Raw genomic sequence first — 19,778 nt, 5'->3', positions numbered from 1 at the left:
TTGCGATTTTGTTGCAATAATAATTTCCAATAATTTTATTTAATTTTTTTTTAATTTAAAAGTGTATGTATATTTATGTGATTTTTTTTCAGATTTGTGCAAATAAATTAATTTAAAAAATAATCGCATTAATTGTTGCGTACTAAAATCAACGTCCCATTCCACCCATAAAAACACACACACACACACAGCCATACTAATAGCATGGATATCTTAACTCAAATTCTGAATATGAACGCTGGTGGCGCGTATGGCGGTGGTAAGGCGGGTGGCGCCTTTGATCCCCTCACATTCGCCATGAAACCTCAAGTGGTGATACGCGCACTTTGTTGGGTAAGTTGACAGTTCTGCGCTCACACTCATGTATTTGCACATATACATATTTACACACTGTCAGTATTTTCATGTATTCCTGCCTAAAACATATTTGGATATACCATACATAAGTGGTCCTTCCTTCTATAGAGAAAGTTGTCTAATACATACAAGTATTTGAAAATTGAATGTATTATCTGAGTACGGTAAATTAAAACTAATCCTTTAATTGTCCTCGTCAATGAATTTAGAATTGTCTTCTATGCATGTATCTCAAAATTGATTTTAAATGAGTGACAATCGAAGGTATTCTCAAGGTATTCAACACTACTGTCAATATCTCAACTATCAAATGCTATGCTCCAATTATTTTCTTATGCAAGTTGTGATTTTGAAACTTTCTAGTATTCGTTCCTTCTGCTTTGAAATCGCATGTCAAGGGGCTATGCCAGTGTGACACTTTCAAAAAATCGATTTTTGCTTATTCGATAGCTTATACTTTCAAAACTATCCTGTGAAAGCGGTAAGGTCGTATCTTGAATAGTATTTGGATGGTAGCGTTCTGTTTCAATTGTCAATTTGGCATTAAAAAACTGAAATTTTGACCTAAAAAACGCCACTTTTTTTCAGAACAATCCATTTTGTTATTTTTTGATATTTTTCAAAAATCGTGTGTCATTGTATAGGAAATAACTTCAACTTTAATATCGTTTTGAATTTTTTGTTTCAACTATTCATTCGACCGGAATCATGTCAGCAGTTGGGGAACTTTTTTTTTGGCACCTCCGAAGACAGCACATATATAACTCCGTTATTTTTCAATATTTTTGTAAACAAAAATTTTAAATATACATAGCTTCAAATATATCCGATTATGTTCAAAAAACTTGGAAACATTCGATAGAGCACTTTCTTTTAAAAAATCATGAAAATCGCCTAGTATTTCATGGGTTACACTGGATAGTCCCTTAAGGGGTTATATACAGTTAGAATTTTCAAAAAATCGATTTTTTTTTATTTCATTTTCTTAATGTACATATATTTAAGAATACACACAGAATATATCGTTCCGGTGAATATTTTCAAAGTTACAAGCAAATGAAAAATTTGAAAAGGCGTTTCAGAGTGCTTGGATGTACAAGGTCCGCGTTTTTCTCAAAATGGTGTTTTCAAAGTCGGTGACTAACATTACTCGAAAACGACTAGACCGATTAGTCTCAAATTTTAACACGACCTTCTTAAATATATTTTTTAGTAATTAATCGAAGATTTTTTCTCTCCGATAAATATTTTTTTTTTATAAACAATTTAAGGCCGAAATTTCGGTGAAGAATCGATTTTTTTTTTTGAGAAACCGCCAAAAATTTTTATTTTGCTTATTCCTTCGATTAATTACTAGATTTCACATTATTTTAACGAAATCTGTTTGGTTTTTTAATTTCGGATGATCCAGTTCCGAGATATAGTGGTCACCGCAAAACGTCTTTTTTGAGAGGAGCTCCTGGAGATCAGCTGTAGCTCTTTTTCAAATAAATATTTTTACTAGTACTAAGTCTTAAAACACAGTTAAAAGACACACATATTAATGTGTATAAATTTTTGGATCAATAAATTAAAAAGTTTTCTCAGTAAAAATTCTGGAAAATTCACATTTTTTCGGCTGTCTAACTGTATATAACCCCTTAAAGAAACCCGCTGAATTCGGAATTAATTTACCGAATTACTTTATTTTTTTTTTTCATTTATGCTGTTTTAGAGATTATTCTTTCGTTGCTAGCTTACAAGATCACAGGATCGAACTATATGATTTTCTGCAATAACTTACGTAAATAAAATATTTTAAATATCGAAGCCAAAGAAAAAATAAAAGTGGCATGGCTCCGCCAACCACGCCTTCTTGCCATATAATGCAATTTTGAATTCCATCTGATTCGTTCACTTTATAATATATACCTCAAGAACCAATGAAGATATCGAAACAAAACTTTACACAAACACTGCGTTTGAGATGCGCCATTATTATTTTAAAACTGATCTAAAACGGACCATAAATTTTCAATGCTCCAGATATCGAACATGAAGGCCTCAGTGCCAATGAATAATTTTTTCTACCGGCTAAGAATATATATATATATATGTATTCGATTCTTTCTACTTCTTTTGAATCATTTATTTTTTAATTTATAGATTTCTTAAAAGACTATAATATGAATTCACCTTATAAAACACAGTTTATTTCATAGTTGTCTGAACCAATCATTCTTTACGATGATAATATTAAGTCTAGTATAAAGAACTTCATTATGTTTTTATTAAATTTTTTATTACTAGAATGATCCGATTTATTTCAAATATGTACAGTTGTGTTCAACAACTTGTTGAGATTTTGAAGATAAATTCCTAATGTGACTCTTATCGAAACTAGAGCTCTTGGTATTCGACTAATCTACTAATATTATATTAGGACATTATTCGAATAATAATATACGGTTTGCACTATTCGGATAGTCGTCAGTTATGCACTATTCGATTAACCGTTCACTTTCGACTAGTCGGTTAACCGTTCGTTGTCGACAGACCAGATATTCACCATGCGCCAAATCTTGGAGTAGACCCGTGAAAAGAGGATGGACACACACCAACTATTTGTCGACTTTAAAGCTGCTTTCGACAGCACGAAAAGGAGCTGCCTTTATGCCGCGATGTCTGAATTTGGTATCCCCGCAAAACGAATACGGCTGTGTAAGCTGACGTTGAGCAACACCAAAAGCTCCGTCAGGATCGGGAAGGACCTCTCCGAGCCGTTCGATACCAAACGAGGTTTCAGACAATGTGACAAGGCTATTATGTGACTTCTTTAACCTGATGCTGGAAAAAATAGTTCGAGCCGCAGAGCTAAACAGAGAAGCCTGGATAAGGAAGCAAAGCGAATGGGTCTGGAGGTGAATGAGGACAAGACGAAATATCTCCTGTCATCAAACAAACAGTCAGCGCATTTGCGTCTTGGCTCCCACGTCACTGTTGACAGTCATAACTTTGAAGTTGTAGATAATTTCGTCTACCTGGGAACCAGCATTAACAGCAATAACAATGTCAGCCTAGAAATCCAACGCAGAATCACTCTTGCCAACAGGTGCTACTATGGACTAAGTAGGCAATTGAAAAGTAAAGTGCTCTCTACACGAACAAAAACCAAACCCTAGTCTCTCATCATTCCCGTCCTACTTTATGGTGCAGAAGCGTGGACGATGTCAACATCCGATGAGACGGCACTAAGGTTTTGCGGAAGATTTATGGTCCCTTAAACATTGGCAACGGCGAATACCGCAGAAGATGGAATGATGAGCTGTATGTGTTGTTCGACGACATAGACATAGTCCAGCGAATAAAAAGACAGCGCCTACGCTGGCTAGGTCATGTTGTTCGAATGGACGAAAGTGCCCCAGCTCTGAAAGTTTTCAATGCAGTACCCGCTGGTGGAAGCCGAGGAAGAGAGAGACCTCCACTCCGATGGAAGGACCAGGTGTCTTCACTTGGTATTACCAATTGGCGCTAAACTGCCAAAAGAAGAGATGCCTGGCGCGCTGTTGTGGACTCGGCTATAACCGCGTAAGCGGTGTCTACACCAGTCAAGAAAAAGAAGTTCGTTGTCGACTATTCGAATAGTGCAAGTATGAATTTTCTTTCATTTTCATTCGAATATTCGTAACATTGCGACTAACCGGTTAATATTCGTACGAACGGTTACAAACCGGTTATTCAAATAATCGGTTTTCAGGTTAATCGAATAGTTTTAAGAGCCCTAATAGAAACCCTTGTTGCTATTTGCAAAAAACTGGAAGAGTATATTTTTATAATAATAAAATATTTAATTATTTTTTGTCTAAATTTTACTTAGCTCTGCTGTATTTTAATTGTATATCTTTTTCATATTTATATATTTTATATTTATTTACTTTCATTTTAATACATTTCATTAAAAATTCCTGTTATGTTCCAGTTGCATAGCAAAGTTTGTAGCCATATTTCCGTTTCCTTGCGTTCCATTTCAGTGTTTCCACTTTTATATTCATCACATTCAAAGAAATCGCACCTAAATGAACACCCGCAACGTAGGGGCTGGACGTATGTGACATTTCTGTGCTAACAACTTATCACACAAATCAGGCGCAAGTGCGTGTACTTCAGATTTTTTCGCTTTTGTGGTAATTAACACAAATCACAATAAAGTCACGCACACTCATTTACCGTTACGAGAGTTAGTGCGTTGATAATTACAGCTGCCTTCAACTCAACCATTCGCTACACGCTATATATGAGCTATACTCTCTTGTCAAAAGAGATTTTGTGACTTTGTTGTACTTGTGAAAGCAACAACAATGTTTTGTAGTTAAAATTAAATAATTAATTTTGATAAATTATTTTAAACACTTAATTGTAATATAACTTTTTCGAAATACCTACAGAATTAGCGGCAATTTCGTGTAAAATCCCAACAAATATAAATTTCACTTTTCACAAATTGTCACTTTTTCATGTACTCATATAAATATACTATATTCGTTACCTGATTGTTGACAGTGTGATGATTTGAGTTGAGTGGGACCTTTGACATTCACATTGCCAACGAGACCGCACTATTTATTTATTTGTACGCTCCCACGTACTAAATTCATATGTTTATATTATTTAATATATTTCATATTTATGTAAGCAAGTATAGTTGAAGTCCTCAGTGTATTGCTTGTCACTCAATTCTTGTGCTGACGTCTAAAGAGAGCGTATCCTTTCACAATATTTCTATATACGGACAACAGATTGCCAACAGATTCATAATACATACATACATGCATACTAATTTTACAGTGAGTCCTACATATGTTCCAAATTAGTTGCTTTTCATAAATAAATAAGTTAAATTTCCTAATAAAATAAATTCGAATAAAAGTACGATTTGGATTAATTACACAGCACACAAAAAATCATTTTGTTATGACCTGGTGCTCTTACTATGTGTGAAATATGTTTTAGGGGTCGCTGATCCATTTATTCACCTCAGATCAGTGTTTTGAGATAACGCCATAAAACCAGTACGGTGGACAGCAATTTTTAAAATTCATCGGATTCGCTTGAAACTCCCTACTCGGTGGTTTTCGTGGTTACATATTACGAATCCCGTGTCGGTTTTTCAAAATTCCAAATGAGGGGTCCTATATGGCCGACGCTTTTTTGAAAAACTCATCGGAATCGCTTGAATGTCGATACTCGAGGGTTCTCGGGGTCGCTGATTACGTTGAGGTTACTTTTTTTGAAACTCAAAATGGCGAACCAATACGGGGAACAATTGTAAAGATTCGACATATTAGATCCGCCATTTTAGATAATTGAAAAACCGACACCGGATTCGTGTTTAGGGACCCCGAAAACCCCAGAGTAGTGACTTTCAAGCGAATCCAATGAATTTTAAAAATCGCTGTCCGCCATATTGATTTTCTGTGGTTATTTCAAAACCCTGGGCTTCGAATTCGAATTCAACGACCCCATAAACTAGTACACAAAACACAGGCCCTAACAATTATTTTTTGTATGGCTGTGTAATTAATCCAAAATCTTTGTCTCCGTATTCAGCTGAAGTATCGTTCTTTCATTCGGTAAGGATTGGACCCAAATGCACTTGCTAGACAACGTACCTGGGGCTACAAAAAAATATTATTTGCGTCTTAGGAACTACGTCACTGTTGGTAGCTATCCATTTAAAGTTAAGGACTTTGTATATCTCGGAACCAGTGTAAATGCCATCAACAATCTAGGCCTGGAGATCAAGCGCAAAATAACACTTGCCCCCAAGTGCTACTTTGGGATAGAAGCGGATCTCTCTCTCTCAACGAACAAATTAGGCTTTATAGGTCTCTCATCATTCCTGTTATTATACGGTACAGAATTCTGGACGATGACAACCAGAGATGAGAAGGTACTTGGAACATTCCAAGTGAGCGAGTAGTAATGAAGAAGATGGTATCAAGAACAGTATGAGATCTACGACGGTACAGATTTCTGGACGATGACAACCAGAGATGAGAAGGTACTTGGAACATTCCAAGTGAGCGAGGAGTAATGAAGAAGATGGTATCAAGAACAGTATGAGATCTACGACGACATGGATACTGTTAAGCGTATAAAAATCCAATGTATACGCTCGTTATTTCATGTCGTACATATGGAAGACGTTACTCCAGTGAAACGTTCTTTCGATTCGGTACCCATGGGTGGACAACGGAAGCAATTCCGCCCATGCATCCAACTAAGAGCATAGGGACCTGTCTGCACTTGTACTGTACAACTGGCGTGACTTCACAAAGGATAGAAGCAACTGGTTAAATTTTGTGTTCTCGGACCACACCGATCCAAGACAAAGAAGAAGAAGAACGGTTCGGTACTTACATTCGGTCGTAGCATGGAATGACATGTACAATATTCTTCAAAACTATTTAAAAGTACTTTTAGAACAAAACACACTATTCATCAAACGACTTTTTTCGGAATTTTAATATTTTGTATATTAAGTCCATTAGAAAGTAGACTGTACGCCTGAAGGTTTGTTTGTATTCAATTTTTTTTTTAATTTTTTTTTTGGTTTATTTTTTTGACTCTGATAATTTTAAGTCTGTAAAAAATGGCGACTGTCTCCAAAAATTTCACTTTTTAATTTAATTTTTATAGCATCGCATTGGCGAAATATATGATTTGTGTAATGAACCTTTTATTGAAATCAAAATTGCATACCAATTATATAAAAGAGAGTTTTTGTGGTCTCTAATATGTACCTACACACATATATTCATGCATATACATATGTATTATATTTAGTATTATACATATACAGATATGAGGCCACATAAAAATCATTTGATGTCCTTCTGCAGCACGATGCTTCGTTGATTCGCCCGCGCAAGGCCATTCAAGGTCCATTTGCCTTTGTCATTAGTTTCGCAACATTCATGAATCATGATATATTTGAAAAAAATAAAAACTATATATGCATGGTATGTATATATGTATATGAAATTGTATCTATACTCTTCTCAAGCAAAGATTTCCCCGTATACTACCAAGAATGACACCCACTACAGTGTATGACAATGACTCGTAGGCGTCAGTTGTGCATTGCCTTGTAACCATTACTTTACAACTTTTCTCTTTTATTATAGTTGTTAGTGTTGTTGTTATTACATAAGTTTTATGTTGTCTAGTTTACTTATATCGATTTCATTGTTGTTGGCAAAATATTCTGTACGAATATGCGTTTGTATGTATTGTTGTTCTTTTTCATTCATTACATTTGCTTTTTGTATCTGTTAGCTGGAATTTTGTTGTTATTTGTGTGTTTTAGCTTGCTTTTATAATACTGCCACTGACTTTTATTACTTTAGTTTCTAATATTTATTAACAAAAATCCTCGCTTGCCTTAGCAATTTGCGCATTAACTTTTAATTGCACTCAAATACCGTCGGTCCGGCAGCCTTGACTCCGTTGCCACATAGCCTGTTGCCATCGGAAACCCCCGCTGCACGCTGTCAACTTCACTAACTGTTTAACTAGCTAACATGTCTTCGCAAACTTGGCCTTGACACCAGAAGGTGGCAGCAGGGAAAGTGCAAATGTTCATTCTTTGTTTTTCACTTCAAACTAGGTCAGAGACGTCACTTTCCTCATATTTGCTATTAAGTGTTGATTCATTGCGTTGGTTTATGGTGTTTGCTATACATACATTGGCGCCACAGTTGAAATTACTTACTTTTCTACAATATGCTGTGGGGGTGGTCATGCGCTTTTTTTCCCGCATTTGAACTCTGATCAAAGAAGTATTCACGAATCATTATTTCATATACTCATATGTTCACTGCACTGTAATTATAATTATTTTTCACTTCTCACTCATTTCATTGAGTGCCTGTAGAACTTGGGGATTTTTAATTATGAATATTCAACTACAAAACTAAATTCGCCCGACTCATGACGGGTAGCAAATCAGATTAATCAAAAGTGTTGGAATGGGAGTTCAAATTCTGTTAGTTAGGTTTGCAACTTCGTTGGATTAGGGGACGAAAGAGCTTTGATTAGAATATTGAACTTAGAATAAGAAAATGGAATATTCATTATCAAGACATAGATTGGAATTGACTTGGCTCTCAAAAGTAGAAGGTTTCAGGTGCGAAACTTTTGAACAGTCTATATTTTATCGATATCCATTTGATATTATAAACCTCAATAGATATTATAAGGTTAGTCGATATCTTTCCACTATCTGTCCACAGAATATTTTTAGCTTTTGAAGACAAATTTATGTATTCGGATTTTTGAGCGACAAAATTTGATATCTAACACGAAATCACGTCCTGAGAGATATGTTACTTACTTTTTCTAAGTTTCAAAAGCTTAAGCTTAATTACTTTAGGCCCATTTATAATGGGTATTAGTTCAATATTATTTTAGAGATATTTTGTCTTCATCTATTGATGACGTACATATATACATTGCATATATATTTACTTCTTGGTTTATATTTTTATACGTCTGCGTTGTTAAGGGGTTACATGGGTTTTGTTGTTGTTGTTGTTAAATAGTTGTAATTGAAACAAAATAAAACCCTTCATTCAAGCACGAGTAAACGCCTGTTCAAAATTTCATCAAGATCGGTTGAGTCGAGAAAATTTCACAACCGACATTAAAAACACGGTTCCGAGAAAAACGCGTTTAAAGTTTTGAGTAACAATAGTACTTGACTTGGAGCGCACACCTTCCAAAGGCTGTATATCCGAAACTATTATTCGGATCGACTTGAAATTTTAAGACAATATTCTTGACATGTTGTAGAAATTATAAGCCAAAAACCAAACAATCGATTTTTTGAATCCACGAAACCCATGTTTACCTTAACCCTTAATGTTTACGTAAGTGTAATCGATTAGACAATTCATTGTAGTGGCGACTGGTCTGGGAACAACAGCGCGTATCGGCAACATGAACAATGATAATGTAATTTTAATTGAAGTGATAAATGAAACAGAGCAAGGATATACATATGTATGTATGTGCCGGAGGGCTAAGTTGGGCATTTTTGTTCTCGATTACATAAGCATGTAGCATATGTGACGTGTGTACTCTCGTATCTTTCTATTCATCTAAATAACAATTTGTTATTTTTTATGATATAAACTGACTATTAGAATAAGTCTATTTTTGCCTTTTGTGACTTATTTTATTAATAACAAGTAAGGAAGTGCTAAGTTCGGGTGTAACCGAACATTTTATACTCTCGCAATTTATTTATTTAACTTAATTATTATTATATAATACACAATTTGACCCACATATTCGTCATATATATTGCATAAAGCCCATTTTCAATTTTTAGAAAAATCTGAGTGCAGCTTCCATCTGCCATTTCTTATGTGAAATTTAGTGTTTCGGACGTTTTTCGTTAGTGAGTTAACCCACTTTTAGTAATTTTCAACCTAACCTTTGTATGGGAAGTGGGCGTGGTTATTATCCGATTTCTTTCATTTTTGGACTGTATTAAGAGAAACGACTGCAGAAAGTTTGGTTTATATAGCTCTATTGGTTTGCGAGATATGTACAAAAAAACCTATTAGGGGGCGAGGCCACGCCCACTTCCCCAAAAAACTTACATCCAAATATGCCCCTTCATAGTGCGATCCTTCATACCAAATTTTATTTCCATAGCTTTATTTATGGCTTAGTTATAGCATTTTATGTGTTTTCGCCATTTTGTGGGCGTGGCAGTGGTCCGATTTTGTTCATTCCTATGGTGCCAAGAAATAAGTTTGTCAAGTTTCATCAAGATATCTTAATTTTTACTCAAGTTACAGCTTGCACAGACGGACGGACGGACAGACAGACATTCGGATTTGAACTCCACTCTTCACCCTGATCACTTTGGTATGTATAACCCTATATCTAACTCGTTTAGTTTCGGGTGTTAAAAACAACCGTTATGTGAACAAAACTATAGTAATCTCTTTAGCAACTTTGTTGCGAGAGTATAAAAACTGCTTATAAGTTAGGTTTACATATTTATCTAAAAAAATAGTATTTGTACATAAAAGCTAGGAACATCGAACAACATAATTTCTTCCGGAAACTGTCTTCTTCAGCCTGCGTTAAACTGAGTCTAAAGTATTTTGGATTACGTACCCTCAGTCAACTGAGGAATTGGCATTATTTGTATATAATTTTGATAGATTCAAATCGCTTCCTTAATACATTAGGGTCTCTTGTTCTATACCAAAGTGTTTCAAGTATCCAACGACGTCCAACATGGGAAATCCGCACCGAAATCCCTCCTAAATTAACTTAACCTAACCTATATTATTTTGATCACATCTATTAATGTCTTTAGCAAAATACTTAAGAAACAGGAAATTAGGTATTTGTAATGTATCGAGATCTTACAATCTAAGTGATTGAATTTACTCGAGGACTTGTTCGCCGCTGATTTCTTTTTTAATAGCTATCAGAGATATAAATACAGTTGAACTTCCATAACTGGAACTTCTATAACTGCAAATAATCCATAATTCGAAATCATGAATTGGTTCGATAGAAGCTAAATTTCATACGAATTTCCTTCTGTAACTCGGAAGTCTCCTATACTCGAAATTTTTTTCGTGGATTATAGTGATTCGATTTAGGGAAGTTCAACTGTAAATATAAACACAAGTCTTTAGATGAGTATAATTCGGGATCGCTACGATTACGTATGTAGAACGATGCCCAAATATTTTAATATAGATATTAGGTTTAGTGGTTGCCTGGCGACGCATCTAGGCCTTTGGGAGACTCATAGTGGATAAGATAGATATTACTTACTTATAATACTTGACTAAAAACTCGCTTGGTGTAAAAATTAATGTTTAAAATGAAAAATCGAAATCATTTTACAAATTTATGACAGATTAGGGGAAGCACTCATATACTACTATACTTTTATATACATTTACAAAGTTTAATATACTGATAACTGTTATGAATTTACTTGATTGAATAGGGAATAGGTTACATAAAATAACTAAAATATAGAAAAGTGGAAAAGTCCAATAAACAAACAGATAAGTGCATGCCTAACAAGTAAATAATATAGATAAAACGTATATATATATGTATGTATAACTGAAAGCAAGTACAGTTCTATTGCTACACTCTTATGTTGGCCTCTATTTCGGACATGTTTCCTGGTAGTACGAGTATTTCTCATTGTTCGCATTCACTTTTTATGCTAATGCATTTGTGTTTTTTATGGTTTTTTTCGCTTTTTTTCTTGCCAAACGCTTTCAAATATCCAATAATGGCATACCATGACTCGCCTTATAGCAATAATCGCCGCACGAGCACTTTCTGTATTCATTCTCCAGAATATGTATACATATATACTTGTAGATATAGTGGATTGTAAATGAATTTGCGAAAAATGAATGTGAATATGTCAAACTGTCGTTGTTGCAAGTATTCCGCTGTTTCTCAAACATATATCTGACTAGTTTCCTTTCCTTTGCCATGCTTTACTTTACTTCCTACTACTTAGTACACAGAACATGTCTAAATAGCAGCAACAATAAGTAGAGCAGAAGATGTTTTTGCGACATTCCTTCACATTATTGTTGTTGTCGCATTATTGTTGGCGCTAACAATGGGGGCGACATCGGCGGTTTTGCCGACAACAACAAACGGAAGAAAGAATAGCCATTGTGTGGGCATTGGATAAATGCGTAAAGCAAGACGAGTGGCGGTGAAAGGAAAAAGTGACTTAAGGCAGAAGGCTCTTAGTGGATCTTAAGGGATAGTATGGGTACACCACCTGACAGTTGGGTTAGTGGGCGTCGTTGTAGATATAGCAGTGCAGGGTAATAAATATAGTTATAAGTATATACATGTGTTTTGTTGCTAATAAAGGGTGCAATCTCAGAGATATATGATTATTACAAATACAAAAATACAGAAAAAATAATGCACTACGTAATTCTGCAACCCTTTTTCCGAATGAATGGCAGTGAAAGTACAACACCAGGAGATGGCGAACCCGATTCCCCAGTCGATGACGATGAAACAGATGTTCCATTACCCCACCATGAAAAAATTCGAATAGCAATTACTCGCCTGAAGAACACAAAGCGGCGGGGGCCGATAGATTACCGGCTGAGATATTCAAATACGGCGGCGAAGAACTGATAAGGTGATTGCATAAGTTTCTTTGCAAAATATGGTCGGAAGAAAGCATGCCCGACGATTGGAATCTCAGTTTGCTCTGCCCAATCCATAAAAATGGAGAACTCACAATCTATGTCAATTACATTGGGATAAGCCTCCTAAATTATGGAGGGAACACTTCTCCGACCTGCTGAATGGCAGTGAGAGTACAACACCAGGAGATGGCGAACCCGATCCCCCAATCGATGACGATGGAACAGATGTTCCATTACCCGACCATGAAGAAATTCGAATAGCAATTACCCGCTTGAAGAACAACAAAGCGGCGGGGGCCGATAGATTGCCGGCAGAACTATTCAAATACGGCGGCGAAGAACTGATAAGGTGCATGCATCAGCTTCTTTGCAGAATATGGTCGGAAGAAAGCATGCCTGACGATTGGAATCTCAGTGTGCTCTGCCCAATCCATAAAAAGGGAGATCCCACAATCTGCGCCAATTACCGTGGGATCAGCCTCCTAAATATCGCATACAAGGTTCTATCGAGCGTACTGTGTGAAAGACTAAAGCCCACCGTCAACGAACTGATTGGACCTTATCAGTGTGGCTTTAGACCTGGGAAATCGACAACTGACCAGATATTCACCATGCGCCAAATCTTGGAGAAGACCCGTGAAAAGAGGATCGACACACACCACCTTTTTGTCGATTTTAAAGCTGCTTTCGACAGCACGAAAAGGAGTTGCCTTTACGCCGCGATGTCTGAATTTGGTATCCCCGCAAAACTAATACGGCTGTGTAAATTGACGTTGAGCAACACCAAAAGCTCCGTCATGATTGGGAAGGACCTCTCCGAGCCGTTCGATACCAAACGAGGTTTCAGACAAGGTGACTCACTATCGTGCGACTTCTTTAACCTGATGCTGGAAAAAATTATAAGCGCTGCAGAGCTAAACCGAGAAGGTACAATCTTCTACAAGAGTGTACAGCTCCTGGCGTACGCCGATGATATTGATATCATCGGAAGCAACAACCGCGCCGTTTGTTCTGCTTTTTCCCGCATGGATAAGGAGGCGAAGAGAATGGGTCTGGAGGTGAATGAGGACAAGACGAAATATCTCCTGTCATCAAACAAACAGTCGGCGCATTCGCGTCTTGGCTCCCACGTCACTGTTGACAGTCATAACTTCGAGGTCGTAGATAATTTCGTATACCTGGGAACCAGCATCAACAACACGAACAATGTCAGCCTCGAAATCCAGCGCAGAATAACTCTTGCCAACAGGTGCTACTTTGGACTGAGTAGGCAATTGAACAGTAAAGTCCTCTCTCGACGAACCAAAATCAAGCTCTACAAGTCGCTTATCATTCCCGTCCTGCTTTACGGTGCAGAAGCTTGGACGATGTCAACATCAGATGAGACGACACTAGGAGTTTTCGAGAGGAAGATTTTGCGCAAGATTTATGGTCCTCAGAACATTGGCAACGGCGAATACCGCAGACGATGGAACGATGAGCTGTACGAGTTATACGACGACATTGACATAGTTCAGCGAATAAAAAGACAGCGGCTACGCTGGCTAGGTCATGTTGGCCGAATGGACGAAAACACTCCAGCCCTGAAAGTGTTCGATGCAGTACCCGCCGGAGGAAGCCGAGGAAGGGGAAGGCCTCCACTCCGTTGGAGGGACCAGGTGGAGAGCGACCTGGTTACACTTGGGATCTCCAACTGGCACCGAACTGCGAAGGAGAGAGAGAGGTGGCGCACTATCGTCGATTCGGCTATAACCGGCTAAACGGTTAAACGCCAATTACATACATACATACTGACCATAATTGTCAAACACTTGTTTACTTTGACAGTTGCTTTGACATTTATTTCTCTAAAAGGCTGAATGCAACTAATAAAACACACTATACATATATATTGTGAATGTAATTGTGTGAAAAGCGCAGAGCTGTTTGTATTTAGCGCTTATGCGCGCTTCGTGACTGTGCAAAGAAAACTCGCCAAAATGTTTGGTGTGCGTGAATTCATTATTCCGGATATTGATGTTTTGGTTGAAGTGGCACTCGTTAATGGTGGATAACATTGAGTATTCGTACAAGCCGTGTGCAAACATTCTCTTCCATCAACTTGCGACGGTGCAACATTCATTATTGCTTAGTTGTCTGCTGTTTAATTAAAAGTGGCGCCTTAAGGATACCACTATTTCCCGTTCTATTATTATTTCGATTACTATGTGCCGTATGGTGGTTGCACTGTTATATGGATGGAAAACGGACATGATTCCGAGCTCTAAATAATGTATTTTCGATTTTTAAAGGGTGATACATTTCGAGGTTAATTACTTTTTTAAAGAAAAAACAGAAAATTCAAATTTGATGGGGAATGTTTATTATCATTCGAAAGAACATTCTTTGGCATTTATTTTTTAAACATTATCTCTTTCAAATGTTGGTCGCGGTTACGTCTCAGATGATCTATCCGTTGAATCTAATTTTCGATTACTCGTTCGTGCATTTCGACTGGTAAATGGCGAATGACAGGCGTGATGATTTGCTCCAAAGCCTGAATTGAAGCGGTGTTGTTCGCATAGATTTTAGACTACACATATACCCACAGGAAAAGGTTTTACGGTGTGATATCATACGATCTTGGTGGCCAACTGACGGGCCGAAAACGTTAAATTATCTGCTCACCGAAGTTTACTCTCAATATATCCATTGTTTGATGCGATGTGTGGCAAGTGGCGCCGACTTGTTGAAACCAAATGTCGCCGAGATCTCGAGTTTAAATTTCAGGCCTCAAATAGTCGTATTTAATGGCGCGATAACGGTTGCCATTTACATAGGTTCTTGCCGGCATCATTTTTGAAGAAATAAGGGCCGATATCTTGAATCTCTTCAGGTTGCTCTTCGTCCCAAATGGGATAATTTTGCTCGTTTACATATCCATTGAGCCAGAAATGAGCCTAATCGCTCAACAGAATTTGGCTCGAAGCCGTCGGATCTTCTTGGAACTTTTTAAAAGTCCATAGAACGAAGCGATGTCACTTGAGAAAGTCGAGCGGCTTCAGTTCTTGCACAATCTGTATTTTTTACGCTTTCGATTTAAGAACTCGACGTAAAGCGCTCCAAGTCGTTCCATACGTCAGTTCGAGTCCCTGCGGACTGCACCGAATCGACTCTCCACGGTCTTCGTGTATACTCGCAGCTACGGCTGCTATATCTTCTTCACTGCTTGATGGACGTGGTCTATTCGGTCGAATATTATCCAATAACGAAAGTTGGGTATCAATATGGGTGATGGCGTTGCGAATAGTACGCCCAGTAGGCCAATTATGTTGGCCATATGTAAGTTGAGCGAAGCGCGCGAATTGTCGGAATAAAGTTGATGTTTTTTTCTCAATCACAGTTATGAGGACTTATATATCTCCAATAAGTTATTCGTAAAAATTCTTAAAAATTTAAATTCTTATTTTTTTATACTCTCGCAACAAATGTTGCTAAAGAGAGTATTATAGTTTTGTTCACATAACGGTTGTTTGTAACACCCAAAACTAAACGAGTTGGATATAGGGTTATATATACCAAAGTGATCAGGGTGAAGAGTGGAGTTCAAATCCGAATGTCTGTTTGTCCGTCCGTCCGTCCGTCCGTCTGTGCAAGCTGTAACTTGAGTAAAAATTAAGATATCTTGATGAAACTTGGCACACTTATTTCTTGGCACCATAGGAAGGTTGCTTTCGAAAATGAGCCAAATCGGACCACTGCCACGCCAACACAAAATGGCACGCCTACTTCCTATATACCAGAACTTTGAAGACGATTTGAATCGTTTACTTTACAATATATAAAGTAAGTACTAGTGAAGATATCGGTGCAGAACTTTGCACAAATACTATGTTAATACTGTGGCAGCCCCATTCTAAAAATCGCCGAAATCGGACCATAGGTTTTTAAGGCCCCATATATCGAACACGAGGGCCTCGGTGCTTCTAACCTAATATTATGGTTTCCAACTTTCAATGGACCTTATACAATATATATGACGAATATGTGGGTCAAATTGTGTATTATATAATATAAATAAAGTTAAATAAATAAATTGAGAGAGTATAAAATGTTCGGTTACACCCGAACTTAGCCCTTCCTTACTTGTTTTTAATTCTTTTGATATATAACATTTCACTCAATCAACCTTTCACTTTTGTAAAGTCACTAGTTCACTAACTCTATGCCATCAGCATTTTCGGAATCTTTGCGATTTTTTTTTTTTTTTTTTTCAATATTTGCGATTTGAACTGCGCACGTACAACTACTGTCATGAAATCTTATATTGCATTTGAGTATAATAACCATAAATTTCCATAGCTTAAATCGGATTCCATGAAATGCCAGTTGTCTGCATGATATTTGAAAGTGTTCGTGTTGTGTGCGGTTGCTTTGGAAATGGGTCAAAGTGCTACATGCCAGGAATAGTCAATATTCACTACTTATGTACACTAAGGACAACTGAACGAATGACATTGCCATGCCATTTTCGAAGGTTAAGTTGTCCGATGTTGTGCGGGAGGCTTTATGATATCGTTTACTAAAGATACATATATAAATTGGTGGACTTAATTTCTAACAAAACTGCTAATTAAGTATTTTCTTTTATAGAATATCGTTGTAATCATTTAAATTGCATACGTAAACCATAACCAGTGTCTCTCGAAAGTAATGAACTTAATTTTCAGGGTTAATTAATTTCGCAAAGTCACATTTCTTTTTCAATCTATTAACATTATGCTCACTTAATGAGAATTTTTAATTGAAAATCCATGCAGCCGCTTACATAATAATTATCACGTACCATCAAACGCTTTTCCATACACATACCCACAACTACTACACCCACAAGCCGCACAATTTCTCGATTCTCACTTTTCATTTTGCTTTCAGCTCTTTTCCATCGTTGTCTTTGGCTGCATTTCATCGGAGGGTTGGCGCACCGACGAGAATGGCAAGGAAGTGTGTCTGTACAATGGCGATGCCATGGCGTGTAAATATGGCAATACAATTGGTGTATTCGGTTTTCTGGCGTCGATGGCCTTCATCGCCGGTGAGTACCTGTTCGAGCGTATGTCGTCGGTGAAGAGCAGGAAACGTTATGTGATGGCAGACATGGGATTCTCAGGTGAGTTATAAATTGAGTTGACTGTTTTGTTTTGATAAGGACGTAAGCAGTGAGGATTGCCCTGGTATAAAGTAAACTCGAATTTAAATGTTCCACTACATTTTTTTTTAGCTTTCTGGGCCTTCATGTACTTCATTGCGTTCGTGTACTTGTGGTCGCAATGGTCATCCGCGCCTATGCCACCAGGCGGTGTGGGCTCTAGTAATATGGAAGCGGCAATCTTTTTCTCATTTTTCTCAATTTTTGTGTGGGTGAGTAAAATGGGAATTTTCTTTACAGCAAATAATTTTTAGTTTTTATATCTCAAGATTTAATATATATATATATATTTGGCGTAGGAACCGCTTTAAGCGATTATAGCCGAATCCACCAGAGCGCGCCACTCATTCCTCCTTTTTGCTTTTTGGCGCCAATTGGAAACACCAAGTGAAGCCAGGTCACTTTGCACTTGGTCTTTCCACCGGAGTGGAGGTCGTCCTCTTCCGCGGCTTCCTCCAGCGGGTACTGCATCGAATACTTTCAGAGCTGGAGTGTTTTCTTCCATCCGTACAACATGACCTAGCCAGCGTAGCCGCTGTCTTTTTATTCGCTGAACTATGTCAATGTCGTCGTATAAATCGTACAGCTCATCGTTCCATCGCCTGCGGTATTCGCCGTTGCCAATGTTTAGAGGACCAAAAATCTTGCGCAAAACCTTTCTCTCGAAAACCCCAAGAGTCGTCTCATCGGATGTTGTCATCGTCCACGCTTCAGCGCCATACATCAGGACGGGAATAATGAGCGACTTATAGAGTTTGATTTTGGTTCGTCGAGAGAGGACTTTACTTTTCAATTGCCTACTCAGTCCAAAGTAGCACCTGTTGGCAAGAGTGATTCTGCGTTGGATTTCAAGGCTGACATTGTTGGTGTTGTTAATGCTGGTTCCCAGATAAACGAAATTATCTACAACTTCAAAGTTATGACTGTCAACAGTGACGTGGGGGCCAAGACGCGAGTGCGCCGACTGTTTGTTTGATGACAGGAGATATTTCGTCTTGTCCTCATTCACCACCAGACCCATACGCTTCGCTTCTTTATCTAGTCTGGAAAACGCAGAACAAACGGCGCGGTTGTTGCTTCCGATGATATCAATATCATCGGCATACGCCAGGAGCTGTACACTCTTGTAGAAGATTGTACCCTCTCTATTTAGTTCTGCAGCTCGTATTATTTTTTCCAGCAATAGATTGAAGAAGTCGCACGATAGTGAGTCACCCTGTCTGAAGCCTCGTTTGGTATCGAACGGCTCGGAGAGGTCCTTCCCGATCCTGACGGAGCTTTTGGTGTTGCTCAACGTCAGCTTACATAGCCGTATTAGTTTTGCAGGGATACCAAATTCAGACATCGCGGCATAAAGGCAGCTCCTTTTCGTGCTATCGAAGGCAGCTTTAAAATCGATAAAAAGATGGTGAGTATCGATTCTTCTCTCTCGGGTCTTTTCCAAGATTTGGCGCATGGTGAATATCTGGTCCATTGTGGATTTTCCAGGTCTAAAGCCACACTGATAAGGTCCAATCAGTTCGTTGACGGTGGGCTTTAGTCTTTCACACAATACGCTCGACAAAACCTTATATGCGATATTGAGGAGACTTATACCACGGTAGTTGGCGCAGATTGTGGGGTCTCCCTTCTTATGGATTGGGCAGAGCACACTAAGATTCCAATCGTCAGGCATGCTTTCTTCCGACCATATTCTACAAAGAAGCTGATGCATGCACCTTATCAGTTCTTCGCCGCCGTATTTGAATAGCTCGGCCGGTAATCCATCGGCCCCCGCCGCTTTGTTGTTCTTCAAGCGGGTAATTGCTATTCGAATTTCTTCATGGTCGGGTAATGGAACATCTATTCCATCGTCATCGATTGGGGAATCGGGTTCGCCATCTCCTGGTGTTGTACTTTCACTGCCATTGAGCAGGTCGGAGAAGTGTTCCCTCCATAATCCCAGTGTGCTCTGGACATCCGCTACCAGATTACCTTCTCGGTCCCTACATGATAATGCTCCGGTCTTGAAACCT

General features: G+C 37.9%; 1 protein-coding gene across 5 annotated transcripts in view; it reads left to right on the top strand.

Moving 5' to 3' along the window:
• LOC105210911 (synaptogyrin) overlaps positions 1 to 19,778 on the top strand; it is a 32,770-nt gene that overhangs the window by 975 nt on the left and 12,017 nt on the right. For all 5 annotated transcript variants that reach the window (XM_011182113.3, XM_011182112.3, XM_011182111.3 and 2 more), the window contains exons 2-4: positions 93 to 333; positions 17,490 to 17,724; positions 17,836 to 17,975. In XM_011182113.3, coding sequence (XP_011180415.1) covers positions 205 to 333; positions 17,490 to 17,724; positions 17,836 to 17,975 — 504 coding nt within the window. In that variant the 5' untranslated portion in view covers positions 93 to 204. The remainder of the gene's footprint in view (positions 1 to 92; positions 334 to 17,489; positions 17,725 to 17,835; positions 17,976 to 19,778) is intronic.

Source organism: Zeugodacus cucurbitae, chromosome 6, assembly GCF_028554725.1.
Source record: "Zeugodacus cucurbitae isolate PBARC_wt_2022May chromosome 6, idZeuCucr1.2, whole genome shotgun sequence".
Taxonomy (NCBI): domain Eukaryota; kingdom Metazoa; phylum Arthropoda; class Insecta; order Diptera; family Tephritidae; genus Zeugodacus; species Zeugodacus cucurbitae.
Note: the sequence above shows the minus strand (reverse complement) of the source record. Positions and strands in the feature narration are given on the sequence as shown.